Here is a 14,363-nt window from a genome sequence, read left to right on the forward strand (position 1 = left end):
ATCGTGACTGGGCCTGCGGAAAGGGCGCGGTCGGGCTCCTCCCACAGAAATCGCCACTCGCTAACGAGCTAAACAAACCAGATTATCGCTAGTTACTCCTTTCAGCTGGATACGAGTGCGTTTTTAAATCCAAATATAAGTTTCCTTCCTTCCTTCATACTGTTATTCTCCATTTTCCGAGACTCACGATGACAAACATGAGTTGGATAGGGCCTACCCTAGAGGCATGCCTGTAGCCGCCTCTGAACGTCGACCCCCGAGGCGCGTCGCTGGCGTCGCCCGTGTCGGTTCGCCGCTGTCTAGTCACTGAGTAAACGACTGAAGGACAGAGTGCGCTCCGTCGGATGACTCGGCAGACACTCGAGCGTTGGGGGAGTGGCCGGCGGGGGCGACACGGGCGGGTGCTCCGAGAGCTCAGGGTTCGACATCTGCCCAGTCGAGTCCCAACGACGGAGCACACAGTGCATCGGCCCTCACCTCCGGTCGGTAAGAGGCTGAACGGAGACTGCTCGACGCTCGTATTGCTGCATTCATACTCGTAGCACATACCTTAACCAACACTTTGCTTAATGTCTTGAATGATACGGCTCGTCACAAGATGATATTTCTGACGCATGGTTATGGCTAGCTTAGGCTTAGGTTAGGTTTAAGTCTGTACCAACTAAATTTTCTGAGCGAGTGGTGCTGATCTAATTTTTCTATAGATAACATGAATCATGTTATCTATGAATTTATTTATATTCTAGGGGGAGAGGGAGACCAAAAAGCTCAACGTATAAATGTTTTCTTCCAACAAACGGCTTGATCGTTTCAGGAGCCGAAAGATTCATCATTCAGCGATCACGATGAAAGCTTGCAGAGCTACCAAGGAGCAGTCATTGCTTTCCCTTTATGATTATGTACCTACAACAATGATTTGTTAGTGATTAGTGCGTAAGTTCGAAACAAATCGATTTAAATGCCCAGAGAAGTAACGTCATGCCTTTTCCCTCAGATCGCCAACACAATAAAAATGGCCGGTGGACTAGTACGACTTCTGGGAATATTCGCGGTGATTTCTGCCGCCAGCCCAGCCACTGGTCCCCGGGTGTCAACTCAATCGGGGCAGCTCGAGGGAACCATTCTCAAGTCGTTCCTCGGAAACAATTTCTACGCATTTAAAGGTTAGTATTAGCCATTTTTGTAGTTCCAATCCATATTTTTTTGTCAATCTCTTGTCTGAGCAATATTCTAACGGCCATAACATCATTTCGATGACTTGTGTTAAATATCACGCCATCTATTTTCAGGGATCCCATACGCTGAGCCGCCGGTGGGTGACCTGCGGTTCCGACCTCCGCAGCCACATGCCGGCTGGTCGGGAGTCCGTCCGGCCGACACCTTCGGCAGCCAGTGTATGCAGTTCGCCATGTTCTCCTCGCCGCGCCAGCTGCAGGGCTCCGAGGACTGTCTGTTTGTGAACGTCTACTCCCCGCGGCTACCGGAAGAAGACGACCACCCGCAGCTGCCAGTCATGGTCTGGATCCATGGAGGAGCGTTCACGCTGGGCTCCGGAGACAGCGACTTCTACGGGCCCGATTACCTGATGGATGAGGACGTCGTGCTGGTCACCTTCAACTATCGGCTGGGACCGTTCGGCTTCTTCACCACAGAGGATGCCAGCGCTCCGGGAAACTACGGCATGCACGACCAGGTGCTGGCACTGGAGTGGGTGCAGGCCAACATCGCCGCGTTCGGCGGAGATCCCGACACCGTCACCATCTTTGGAGAGTCAGCCGGCGGCGCGTCTGTCGGACTACAAGTGCTCAGTCCTCGCTCACGCGGCCTGTTCTCAAAAGCCATCAGTCAGTCGGGCGCCTCGTTTTGTAATTTCGCAGCCAGTGGAGATCCTCAGGCAGACAACGCCCGGAAACATGCCGAGCTGACGAAATGTTCCACAGCCAACAGTCGGGAGATCGTGGGTTGCATGCGTCAGAAGCCGGCAGAGGAGATTTTCAACGCTTTGGGTGCTCTTCTGGATGAGGACCCGAATGGTTCCGGAGATGTTGTGTACAAGCCGCGCGTTGACAGCGACTCTCGGCTGCCCTTCCTGCCGACTGATCCGTTCACGGCTCTGCAGCGAGGCGCGTTCAACCTCGTGCCGTGGATGACCGGTCTCACCCAGGACGAGGGCTCCTTGCTCGCAATGATAAACGGATTTCATCCCGAGCTGGCGAAAACCCAAACAGGCCGCGATTGGAAACGCTGGGCCTCCTTGCTCAACATTCAAAAAGCCTCTTCAGACCCGATCGCTCTTGCAGAAGCACTGCATCGCCACTACTTTGGAGAAGCAGAGCTGAGCGAGGCGAATATGATCGAGTACAGTAACCTCCTCAGCGACCGGTGGTTCACAAACTGTATCATGTCGGAGGCCAACTTGGCAGCCCCACACACGCCCGTCTACATGTACGTGCTGGACTACACTGGTGCCGGACGTCAGAGCTTCGCGGCAATGGTGGCTGGGATGATGGGAAAGTCCATCGATCTCTCGAAAATGGGTGTGGGTCACTCGGATGACGTGCTGTACCTTTTCCGAACGGAACTCGACGCGCCCGTGACATGGAACTCGGACAAGCACAAGATGATTCGGTTCATGGTGTCGGTGTGGACGAACTTTGCTCGGCGCGGATACCCGAGCACAGACGTGCTGCCGATGCCCAGCTGGCCGGTGTACAGCCGCAGCCGGCAGGAGTACATGCGCCTGAACACCGCGCCCAGCGTGGGACGAGCCCCGTTCAGCGACCGGCTGCAGTTCTGGCGAGAGCTGGACATCCAGGAAAACTGGCGCCGTCCTCTCAGCGTCGATCGCCATGACGAGCTGTAGATCTATATCAATTTGATGTCCACGGTTGTAGAAATTGCTACCTAGAGATAAGTGATGTTTCATTTGATTCGAATGGGCGCCACTGAAGTTCGCAAAAGTACCAGTATTACGATAGGTACATAGGCCCAAAGTATAACTCTACCACACTGCCCAATCATCTGTCAAGGCATTTGTTTGCTTTCCGTGCTAGTGACTTCTACTACTATCATTTGACATGTTAATAACATGATATAGGTAGGTACTAGGTAGCTACTAGTTGTGCACCTAGCCCGTCTTATTCTAGATACCTATTCTGATAGTGCTACTTCGATGTTCTCGAGTGGCTGAGAGCACTGCGATCACTCTCAGGTCTTGATGGCACTTGTGTCTTGTGCTGTTTCATAGTCATACGTACTCTTTACGATAGCGGTAATCAGTACCATTTCCGTCCGACGTCTATTGACCAATGTCCACTGTACAGCTACAGGTCGCTGTTCTCTTTTGTCACACCGAGAGCCAAGAAAGCCTATGTCCAACTCCAGACTCTGCGTAGCTTCTATCCAATGAATGTATGAATAGAATAATAATAATAAAAAATGATGAATGTTTCGATTTGTCCATTTCATTGCGTGGTGGTCCGTCAATGGCACCGTCTCGCTGAGACCGCGCTAAGTAAGCGTCGTCACCTTATATGTCACATCATCCCATTCAATCAGCAATTCTATATTCACCTTTACATTGACGTCAGTCGTAATCCCAGCAGGCAAGCAAGTCAATAGTCCAGTTACTGACATCTTAGAATCAAGGTCAGCGAAGGCTCCGAGCCAGCGAAAATGACAAGTAGTAAACCGCTCAACGCGTCCTCTATGGGCCACAAACCCTTTACCCGAGCGACCGCGAATGCCGCCGCCCGGCCGCACCCGAATGGTTGTCCTGCGGCACAGCCTACCTTCAGGCGCTCTACCCCTGGCGCCATCTATTGCCATTTATAGGGAATATCGCGGCACAGCCTATCTGCAGGCGCTCTACTGGTAGCGCCATCTATTGACATTTATCAGAACTAACAATTATTTAGCCCAGGTTCCACTACGCGATTTTTCTGTGCGATTTTGCGATAACGCTAGATGCGATGCCAGAAAATGTTCAGCTAGTGCAAACGGATGTGCTGAGCCAATATCGCAACATTGCAAAATCGCACGGAAAAATCGAGTAGTGGAGCCTGGGCTTCAGGGGCTTCAAGTATTCCCACGGTGACTATAAATAGGTCAAGGCCCTAACCTGGGTATTCCAAGCGTTTCCAGCCATCGCACGCATTTCATCGCCGCTTTTGTTGCACGGAATTCACCTTCAAGTTCTGAAATAGGCAGTATCATTTCGCCGAAGCATCATTAAGAGGAAAATTATACGTCATAAATCGCGTCCCGTAAATCGCCATTCGACTCACAGAACTGCGAGACCGGTTTCCTGCACAATTTATTATTTTATCCATCCAAAACATTGGAGCCGGTCGAGGATTACCCAACGTCAATGCCAAGGGTACACGAATTTCTTTGACTAGCTATTGCCACTCAAGTATGACTGCCTGCGGTGCTCTGAATGTCAGGTGGGTGGGTGTGAGAGGTCCGCAAGTGACGAGGATAGTAGCCGTACTGATAGATCCCTGCCGACTCCCCCTGGGAAGGTATACCTTTTACCTATAAGCGTCCATCTCGCGACGCATTCAAAATAACATGGTATAACCTGACATGCATAATGTGTACCTACCAACAATATTTCAGTGGTGTACATAGGAACAAGTTAGCTCATGTGAATTTATTAGACCTTTCTCGAATCGTCGAAATGTAACGTGTCAGGAACCTTCCAATGCTGGAATCATATTGAACTGACTGCTACGCAAGTTGCAACACAATAAAAAATAATATAAATGAGATATATTTTTCCAGAGACAAGCTAACAAAATCATGCCCAGATCATTTGCACAAAACAAAAAACGATCGTCGTCGACATTTTTATTAGAATAAAGTACAAAATATTCACCGAAACAACTTATCAAATCAGGAGGTAACATGCTCTGTATCACAGAAAAACTGCGGCCTCACCAAGCACATCGCTCCGGCCACATTCCCTGTCAGCAGCCACATCATCATCATCGTCATCCACAGGGCGAGGACATCGCTTAACGTCCTGTGAGCTTCACCCGGAGCGTCACAAAGGGCAACAATGTAAGTCATCGTCAGGTGACCCCTCATATGTGTGACCGGGACCTCTCATGGCTGGAAAACGTCTCTTGGGTAGCACTTACTCCGCCTAACGGCACCCACATAGGTCAGATCACCGGGGTGCGGCAACAGCGCTGCACGGACAGAGAGCAATCGATATTAAAACTGCCTCCCTCAAAGCCGTCACAGCGAGCGGTCGTGCTCCTCTCAGTCTGAGCACCTCTCAGCAGGCCAGTGTCTCAAGAGTTGTGCTCGAGCAGGCTACGAACAGTTCACCGTTACCACACTTCTCCACCAACTCAGTACCATATGCAACGCTCACCAACCACAACCGTCCTCATCCGCACCGTCACACACGACAGACCCCTGGTAGCCCCTTCCCAGACCGGCTCCCCGCTCGGTCAGTACATGTCATCGGGACCCAGGTCGGCCGTGTAGGTCAGTCCCCGCTCCTTCATGGCCTTAACCCGCAGCTGCTCCTGTTGGTGGCGGGCCTCCTGCACCTGACGCTGCGCCTCCAGGATCTCCTCGACCGAGACCTCCTGGAGGCCGACTGTGCCCTCGCGCATCTCGTCCTGTAACAGGAAGGTCGCGGTGAGTGGTGAGCGACGGCAGAGGGTGCTATATTCAGCAGGGCTGGCAGCGTATGTATTTGGGAATAATCCATAAAATGAGCTTCCAGTATTCCACGTCAATGGATAATAACACCCATTGGGGGGAGAATGTTCTCTTATCATCGGTCAGACTAGCCAGTGACCGTGCAGTGCGATTAAAAACTGACCGTCAGTGAGCTCGGACTCGGCACGCGTTCACATCAGCTCCAACTGTTCAAGCTTCACACCTCACGGCCCATGTCGCACGCGACAAAACACTGACGCTAGGTACCTGTAAGCGCGTTCTCGATATTTCGCCAGCCAAGCTCACACGCAGAACCCTAAATAAATGTATCGTCAATAGTAATACGCTAGACCGCGCAGCGCGCACCACGCGAGCGAAAAAGTTAATGCACGTCTGGGTCGCAGTGTAGCCTTCATACAAATACATGCATTAATGTAAATGGGAACACGAAGGCCTCTACCAGTTTTTTTGCGGTTTCGCACCGTAAGTCGCGCCGTTTTCCGGATAGCCCATCAGAACATGGCAGAAACGTCAGAAGACGCAGCCATGCATTTCCCACGTGAAACCAGAGCGGAGATTGACGCCCTGAATCTGACCAACTGAGCTGAAATGCCTTTAAATTTTTCGAGCTGAACTTTTAAGTTAAAATTCATGCTAGTACAGGGTGACACAAAAAAAAACGGTCATCACCAAAATTCGAATAACTTCGGAAGTTTTATTCAGATCATCACCAAACTTCGGCCACTTTAGGTCACACCTATGTAGCAGACATCCACCAAGTTTCAAGTCTTCACTACGAATACTTTTAGTACAGTGTGTGTTTTACGGACGCTCCACAATGTGCTCCAGGTGAGCGCCCCGGCGCTGCAGGGCGTAGGCACACCTGCATCCGGCGGGCAAAGTTGCCGATAACCCGATAAGAATAACGTTTCAGGGGTAGCACACCCCCTGAGCACTGTCTTCAGAGGCCATTGCACTCTGTAAAGTGCACAGCCATCGGGTTATCGACAACTTTGCCCGCCGGATGCAAGTGTGCCTACGCCCTGCAGCGCCGTGGCGCTCACCTGGAGCACATTGTGGAGCGTCAGTAAAACACACACTGTACTAAAAGTATTCGTAGTGAAGACTTGAAACTTGGTGGATGTATGCTACATAGGTGTGACCTTAAGTGGCCGAAGTTTGGTGATGATCTGAATAAAACTTCCGAAGTTATTCGAAATTTGGTGATGACCGTTTTTTTTTGTGTCACCCTGTAATAAGGATTTCTGAATAAGTCAGTCAGTTTTTGCAGAGCTAAGCTATAATTTTTCTGAACTACAGCTGTAGATCGGTCTTCTTCAACGCTAATTTTCAAATACGACAGATTCAAAGGCCATTACGAGTAAAAATTAGCTTCATAGGCATCAGTATAAGAAGTTTCCCATTCAGTTCATGCTGTGACAGGTCATTAGTGAAAATCATAAGCGAAATCTGTCTGAAAATACACCCCTGCACCACTCCGTGGATCATCGGCGGTTCGGCAGAGTAACGCACACCGTAACGCCAATAACGCACACGGCACAGAATACGGTCAGAGAGCCGCGATCGGACGGAACTATTCATCGTCTGCGTCATACCATCCCAGCTTCTCCAGGAGCCAACCGTGCTCAGCCGTGCCAGTCGCGCGAGCGGTACCATCTGACTGTACTTACGATGAGTCCGACGACCACGACGTTTTCGCCGCGCACCACAAAGATGCCGCGGTAGATGTCACCAAACTGCTTGCCCACGTGTATTCGCTCGGTGGTCCTGTCGAGCACCAGGTTGGCGAACTGGTCGACGCTGCGCAGCACGCCGATTAGGGTGCGTCCGTCGCGCAGCAGAACCATCACCTTCCCTGTCGAATGATCAAACACACACACACACTTCACCACAAATCCAGTGTCACACACACTTCACGCTATCAGGCATGTAACTAAGTAAATACCTACAACCATTAGTTGTGCCCATGTCAGTAAGTAAGACTATAGGAATGAAGAAGATCCTCCAAACAAAATGCAATAGTGCTGTGGCTTGTAGAGTTCATTTGATTCTATGGGTGATGGGGCTGAACGCCATCCTGGTACCTAGTCATTGAACATGATGTGCCAATAGGTAGCAGGTACCTAGAGTAAATGTGATCTATCCAACAAATATGTAACATTGCAACTAATTCAGAGACAGGAATGTAATTCTTACGGTCAAGCTCATCCAGTAGAGTTGCATGGCCAAACAGAACATCATCTGTTCGTGAGGACATCCTGAAATAAAAGCAGCATAAAATTCAAATTGAATCACAACACACCCTGACCCAATGATGACTGAGCAGTAACACAATTCAGGCGCATAGCTTGTTACGTCAGGATCCAAAGATGAAGAAGCCCTCCTTTTTTCTTTTTTTAGTGGCCGCAACTTAATTCCAAGGCCGCACTGTATCAAGGTACTGCGCTGCTGAGCTTTGCACACAGCAGTGTATTGGGTTTCCATGGAATCATCAACAAGCTTGGATGCTCATAATGCTGAAGCGTTAATTCCAAATTTGTCTCAAACGCACCCATACAGCCGCGTACTTGAACTGCACGATCAGGTTGTGAAACAAGGCCCAAATTTAAAGCATTGGAAAAGGTGGGGTAGCTACCTTCCTATGGAAGGTAAGTTGAAGTACATTGAGGGTCATACAAAGCAATACATAAGACCACACTGACACTGGATGAACCAGCTAGAAAACAAATACCTACCTACCAGCCAGACTGAAACCAGCCAACCATGTTATCCATGTTATCATGTGATGTTCTGAAACGCGCAATCCATGTTAACAAGATGCCATAGTTCGAGCCCTTACCTTCAATACTTTTTAGAAATTGTGTACACATAAATGATGAACCGGATAAACCAAAAGAAGGCATAAATTGAAATATATTATGCTGATTATGGTGTACAATCGCTTGCAGAAATACAAAGTATTTTCAAAGTATGTAAGAAATGACGACAAAGTTCGAAGCTACCTCCTCCAATCACATCCTAGCATATTTTCACTTTGACATTTTCATTGGCTGCTGATGATGACGTCAATAGTAAAAATAGTTTGTCGCAAGTGCGCAGATTGATAAATAACGATTGTTCACAATTATGTTCTTTTTTCTTGAGACAGCATGTTCCGGCATTCGCATGACAACATCTGGCCCCAAAAATGGAAACAAATCTTTTTCCGAGGCTGTCTTTTTGTAATAAAAATGAGAAATGTATGGAAATTCCATGGAAATTCCTGAACAATTTTTGACTTACCTAACTCGCTTGTATTTCTTGTAACTGATTGGATAATCAAGGTGAGCTGTAAATGACGTTAGCAAACGAACACATTATTTTGTGAATACAGTTCATTTCTTCCTGTTGGCTGAGCAGCTGTTTGGGAAAGTGCTTTGAGCGTAGCGGAGCGCGGGGCCACGCTGTACGCTGAAGGTGAGCTCTTTGTTTAATCCGGGCTGTTATATTATGTATATAGTCTGGGTAAGCTAGGGCGCGAACTGTTCGCTTCTTTTTGTGATATCCTGATGTCTACCTGAACACTCCTCCCAGGATGAGGAGACTGTAGTGAGGCGTGTCGGGCTTTATTGACATGTTAAATATGGGGTTAAAATATTGGCTTCCTGATAAATAAGAAATGTTTGAAAAGTATGAGGTAGGTAGGTAAAGATGAACCAAGGAACTGCAGGCCGGTCAGTTTGACGTCTGTTCCGTGCAAGCTCTTGGAGTCGATCATCCGCGACCGGTTTATGGCACACCTCAAGTCGGAGAACCTGATCAACGATGCCCAACACAGATTTGGTCCAGGGAGGTCCTGCTCTACTCAGCTGATGCTAACAATAGTAGAATGGAGCAGCATGTTTGAGAGCAACAGACCTGTCGACGTCATATACCTAAACCTAGCCTAGCCAAGGTGTTCAACACAGTCCCACGTAGAAGGCTGCTGAGGAAAGTAGAAGCTCACGGCATCAGAGGCAAGATTCTGAGATGGATTGGCACATTCTTGGAAGGACTGAAGCAGCGAGTCACTGTTGGAAGCAGCAAGTCAGACTGGGCTCCTCAGCAGTGTTCCACAGGGTTCGGTCCTTGCTCCATTGCTCTTCACGCTGTATGTGAACGACCTGCCGGAACCGCTACACTGCGGGATAAAAATTCGCCGATGACAGCAAACTCTACCGACCTATCTGCTCTCTGTCTGACTCAGCATCCCTGCAGGAGGACCTGAATGCAGCACTTCACTTGACAGACAGGTGGCAGCTGTCATTTAGCCCTGGAAAGTGCAAGGTGCTCCACATCGGCGGAGGCAACCAGCATCACACATACCGGATGGGGGAACAACGGTCGCGGAGTCAGAGGTCGAGAGAGACTTTGGCGTCCTCATGGATACCCAGCTCAAATTCCGGAAGCAGGCTGCTGCGGCCGTAAAGAAGGCAACACAAGTGATGGCATTGATTCGTTGGTACTTCCACCTGCTTGAAAAATCAACCCTCCCCTTGCTCCTCAAGGCCCTTGTCCATCCCCACCTTGAGTACGGGAACCTCGTGTGGGGTCCCTTCAACCGGGCGGACCAGCGGCTGGTAGAGCGAGTGCAAAGGCAGGCGACCAAGCTGGTTCCCGATCTTCGACACCCCCCGTATCAAGGGCATCTGAAAGTGCTGCAGCTGCCAGCTACCAACGCTGTACTACAGACGGAGGCGTGGAGGTATGATCACGGCTTATCAGCTGCTCCGCGGTGGACTTGACAGTTGACATGGACCCTCGCAGCTTCTTCGAGATGGCAGCCGACAGAACTCCTGCTAAAAGAGGACACCAGTGGAGACTAGCTAAGCCGCGAGCGGACTCCAGGATTCGGCGCAACGCGTTCTCCATCCGCGCCATCAACGACTGGAACAGCCTACCGCCAGCGGTCGTCGCCTCCGACACCTGAACCAATTCAAAAACCAGCTTGACGCTCACTGGGCACACCTTGCACACGACATGCCTCATGCAGACGAATAGTCATTAGTCAGACGCACGAGGAGCGCGACTAGAAAGGTTTCTAAAGGCCTCTGGCCTCTCTGGCCTCCATATTCCGTAGTTCGTAAGTAAGTAAGTACGGGGACCCGCAGTTGCTACTGTACAGCGACCCTGAGTAAATTGTCCCAGCACCCTCACAGAGAACAACGATAAGCTGTCAGAGGGCACGCACAGAAAACCTCAGCTGCTCTTGTACAGGGACCGGCAGTCAATATCAATGTTATCGGTTGTTTCTGGACAGAACGGACGGCTAGAGTTGGGGTTCGTGTACAGAAGCAACTGCGGGTCCCCGTACCCAAGTAAGTAAGTAAGTAAGTAAGTAAGTAAGTAAGTAAGTAAGTATGAAATTCTTGCAAATATTAAATGCTGTTAGAAATTAGAATATAATAACACACTGTCAAATGTTTCATGCATTGATTGTTCTCACATATTTTCCAGGATAGGAATGGCTAAGCCTGATTCAAATGGAGGTGGAGATGGTGGCCCGCAGGCCTACAGCCGGCGCCACATATGGGTGGTATTCGTCTCGCTGCTGCTGGACCTGCTCTCATTCACCATGATCCTGCCTCTACTGCCATCGCTGCTCGACTACTACGAGTCACACGACACAAGTGGTGCCTACCCACTGGTGGTGAGCCGCGTACGTGAGTTTGGCGCCGCCATCGGAGCACCTGATCGGTTCACGCCCGTGCTGCTGGGCGGCCTGCTGGGCTCCCTGTTCTCTCTGCTGCAGTTCCTGACGGCGCCCGTCTCCGGCCGCCTGTCGGACGTCTACGGCCGCCGTCCGGTGCTGCTGCTTTCGCTGGTCGGCATCGCCGCGTCCTACGTGCTCTGGTACCGCGCCAGCAGCTTCCTGGTGTTCGTGGCGGCGCGCGTGGCCGGTGGACTGAGCAAGGGCAACGTCAATCTCTCGTCGGCGATCGTGACCGACGTGACGGACGTGGAGTCCCGCGGCCGCGGCATGGCCTGGCTCGGCGTCGCCTTCTCGGTCGGCTTCATCGTCGGCCCGATCATGGGCGCGGCGTTCGCGGCCGGGTTCGGCCGCGGCGGCGGCGGCGGAGCGACGCTCTACCAGGCACCGGCGATGCTGGCCATCGCCCTCTCCTCGTTGAACGTGCTGTTCGTCTACCTGGCGCTGCCGGAGAGCCTGCCGGCCGAGCGGCGGAGGCGGCGTGCCGGTACCGACGACTCCCTGCTCGACTACATCAGCCCGGCGGCGCTGCTCAAGTTCCGGCTGGTGCGCTGCGCGGACGCCACACAGCAGGCGGCGCTGCGGCACATCGGCCTCGTCTACTTCCTCTACCTGTTCATCTTCTCCGGCGTCGAGTTCACCCTTACCTTCCACTGCCACACGCGCTTCGCCTACACGTCCATGCAGCAGGGCTACATGTTCCTCTACATGGGCGCGCTGATGGCGGTGGTTCAGGGCGGTTACGTGCGCCGGATTCCCGAGCAGCGCATGGAGCGCACGGCACTGGTCGGCGTCGGCCTCCTGCTGCCCTCGTTCGTGGCCGTGGCGTTGTCGTACTCGCAGCTCGGGTTGTACGCCGGGTTCACGCTGTACGCCCTGTCCACCGCCGTGTGCGTGCCGTGTCTGTCTACGATCGCGGCGCGTTACGGCGGCGCGCACCAGAAGGGCGCCGTGACGGGCGTGTTCCGCTCGCTGGGGGCGCTGGCGCGCGCGCTGGGTCCCGTGCTGTTCAGCACAGTGTTCTGGCTGACGGGAGCCACCGTCTGCTACTGCGCCGCCGCCGTGGTGATGATCGTGCCCCTGATGCTGTTGGCTCGCTTCCGACCTCCCTCGACCGCCGCCACGGCCGCCAAGGATGACTGAGGACAGTGGACAGGAGTACCGAGAGGGGAGGAGAGATCTGAACCGAGTGTGGTCGACTCTCGTCCCTGGACAGAGAGTTGCGGCTTCATCTTCGGCTGGCTTTCCGTCTACTCCGTCACGATGCCAGAATTAATGCAAACACTGGTGAAAGGTGTGAGTATTCATGAATCAACTACGTACCAACAAACCGGATTATGCTGTTACTTTTTTCGCTTTGTGATCCCGCTTGCTTATCGTTTTTTTTTTTTTGAAAATGCCTCGCTGCTTTGCTTAATACTCGGCATCACCACCTCCGTCCGTCACCTCAATGCCGACCTCATTATCTTATGGCTAACCTCGTTTTATCCATGTGCTTAATGTTATGCTTCTGCATAGTGCATATTATTCCTGTGGCCTTATTGAAAGTCGAATCGTCTCTTTTGACAAATCAGTATAGGTACCTATTGCATAGGTGTGCGAGCGACTACTTTGCTTTTCCTTTTACATGTGTTCATCCGGTCACCATGGGCTCATCTCGTGATACGAATGCGAGTGACCTTTTCCTCGACTGATTTAATGATGTTTCAAAGTCTTGAAAGCGAAGCTGAACGAACGCCCACCTATGGATCTCGTGTGCAACGAATGTGTCTTGAAACGATGGGTAAACGCTTACGCGTTATATTTTCCGACAAATGCTGCTTTGGCAAATGTATTGAGGTGTGTTTATCGTACCACAAACACTTATCGTACCACAATCGCGTTCGTACATTCCAGTGAGTTTCTATAATATGGAGCTGTGTGCGGAGTGAAGTGGCCCCAGGCCGAGTCGAGAGAAAGTGTGCTAACCGGGCAGCAGTTATCACCCAGAAGATGGACTGTTAGTTCAATGGATGTTCTGTGGTGTCCGCCCGCCACCGGACTCTGAGTTTAGAGAGGCTCCTATCCGGGTAGCACTGGAGAAGGGACTAACAACATCGACCACATAGCGACCTGAGGGTCTTGCGGAGCGGAGCTGCACCGTGCCACTGCTGTCATGATGTGACCGTTATGCTGACGTGATTTGGTGGCCCGCACAGCTGTTTGCGGTCCAACCCCAGGCGGTGCCTTTGTGTTCAATCGTGCACAGATGTTGATCCTCTCGTAGTGAAACCGACATTTTGACTTCCCCGCGGTTGACTGCAAGGCCCTATATACCGTTGACCGATGGCGTGCTACGGACGGCTGACCCGCTGTGATCGGATGATCAGAATGTGATGGAAGTGCCTGTCGTCTGGTGGTAGCGGCATGCCGAGCCCACACTAACATTCCTTATGGGACGCTGTTCCGCCTTACAAATATCTATCATTTCGTACACGTGTCGTAAAACAAAGGTGCGCGCTTTGTCTCAACATTAGCTTCTAGAGCACTTGCAATGGGAAACAAAGGGTGTTATCGAAATCGAACAAATCACTTACTTATGCTTGTTACTTGTTAAATATTTATCAACATGTTTGTAGTCTCTTCCTATTCGGTAGGGTTAGCGCGTTATGGTAATGTAGCTGGTTTAGATCGATATGCCTCAGCTGCATTCTTTTTGGTGATTGCTTACCCCGCTGCTTCTGTGATTTTCATGTACTACCACTTTTTGGGGAGAAGGCTGTTCGTGACATGGCGCGGTATTTGACAGATCCAGTATTTTGTGGTTTCTCAATAAATGTTTTGGGATAATTTCTGTTTGCATACTGAGAGTATACGGAATGGAAGGACCGGAAGAGAAAGTGTGCATCTTCCCACTTTTGTGCCTTAATTTTGTTTCTGCAATCCATCTCCCGTT

The 14,363-nt window shown here is 51.0% G+C and overlaps 3 protein-coding genes across 6 annotated transcripts; 2 read left to right on the plus strand and 1 right to left on the minus strand.

Annotated features, from left to right (window-relative positions):
• Positions 1 to 301: 301 nt before the first annotated feature.
• Positions 302 to 3,452, plus strand: LOC122374598 (juvenile hormone esterase-like). Of its 2 annotated transcripts, none has more exons than XM_043353426.1 (3): positions 302 to 486; positions 995 to 1,163; positions 1,290 to 3,452. In XM_043353426.1, exons 2-3 carry the CDS (start codon positions 1,013 to 1,015, stop codon positions 2,861 to 2,863), a joined length of 1,725 nt encoding a protein of 574 aa, XP_043209361.1. In that variant the 5' UTR covers positions 302 to 486; positions 995 to 1,012; the 3' UTR covers positions 2,864 to 3,452. The 2 variants fall into 2 exon arrangements, with proteins under 2 accessions (XP_043209361.1, XP_043209362.1); XM_043353427.1 differs by having other exon boundaries at positions 357 to 482.
• Positions 3,453 to 4,758: 1,306 nt separating this feature from the next.
• Positions 4,759 to 9,071, minus strand: LOC122374592 (U6 snRNA-associated Sm-like protein LSm1). 3 transcript variants are annotated; one of them, XM_043353421.1, is made up of 4 exons: positions 8,983 to 9,071; positions 7,897 to 7,958; positions 7,371 to 7,555; positions 4,759 to 5,636 (listed from the first exon to the last, which is right to left on the minus strand). In XM_043353421.1, the coding sequence occupies exons 2-4, from the start codon at positions 7,955 to 7,957 to the stop codon at positions 5,463 to 5,465; spliced, it is 420 nt and encodes a 139-aa protein (XP_043209356.1). In that variant the 5' UTR covers position 7,958; positions 8,983 to 9,071; the 3' UTR covers positions 4,759 to 5,462. The 3 variants fall into 3 exon arrangements, with proteins under 3 accessions (XP_043209356.1, XP_043209354.1, XP_043209355.1); XM_043353419.1 differs by lacking the exon at positions 8,983 to 9,071 and adding an exon at positions 8,436 to 8,733; XM_043353420.1 differs by lacking the exon at positions 8,983 to 9,071 and adding an exon at positions 8,540 to 8,730.
• LOC122374591 (major facilitator superfamily domain-containing protein 10-like) lies at positions 9,006 to 14,257 on the plus strand. The gene is made up of 2 exons (XM_043353418.1): positions 9,006 to 9,156; positions 11,176 to 14,257. Exon 2 carries the CDS (start codon positions 11,183 to 11,185, stop codon positions 12,569 to 12,571), a length of 1,389 nt encoding a protein of 462 aa, XP_043209353.1. The 5' UTR covers positions 9,006 to 9,156; positions 11,176 to 11,182; the 3' UTR covers positions 12,572 to 14,257.
• Positions 14,258 to 14,363: the final 106 nt, after the last annotated feature.

The sequence above is a fragment of the Amphibalanus amphitrite genome, unplaced genomic scaffold (assembly GCF_019059575.1).
Source record: "Amphibalanus amphitrite isolate SeventyFive unplaced genomic scaffold, NRLGWU_Aamphi_draft 001678F_arrow, whole genome shotgun sequence".
Taxonomy (NCBI): Eukaryota; Metazoa; Arthropoda; class Thecostraca; order Balanomorpha; family Balanidae; genus Amphibalanus; species Amphibalanus amphitrite.

Excerpts from the sequence above, each read along its gene's own strand:
- LOC122374592 (XM_043353419.1), bottom strand. The coding sequence starts at position 8,482 with ATGATAACATGGATAACATGGTTGGCTGGTTTCAGTCTGGCTGGTAG. Across the intron at positions 7,959-8,435 it reads GGTTTCAGTCTGGCTGGTAG|GATGTCCTCACGAACAGATG; the intron begins GTAGGTATTTGT and ends CTTTTATTTCAG. Across the intron at positions 5,637-7,370 it reads TCGTGGTCGTCGGACTCATC|GACGAGATGCGCGAGGGCAC; the intron begins GTAAGTACAGTC and ends TTCCTGTTACAG.
- LOC122374591 (XM_043353418.1), top strand. The coding sequence starts at position 11,183 with ATGGCTAAGCCTGATTCAAATGGAGGTGGAGATGGTGGCCCGCAGGCC.
- LOC122374598 (XM_043353426.1), top strand. The coding sequence starts at position 1,013 with ATGGCCGGTGGACTAGTACGACTTCTGGGAATATTCGCGGTGATTTCT. Across the intron at positions 1,164-1,289 it reads CAATTTCTACGCATTTAAAG|GGATCCCATACGCTGAGCCG; the intron begins GTTAGTATTAGC and ends ATCTATTTTCAG.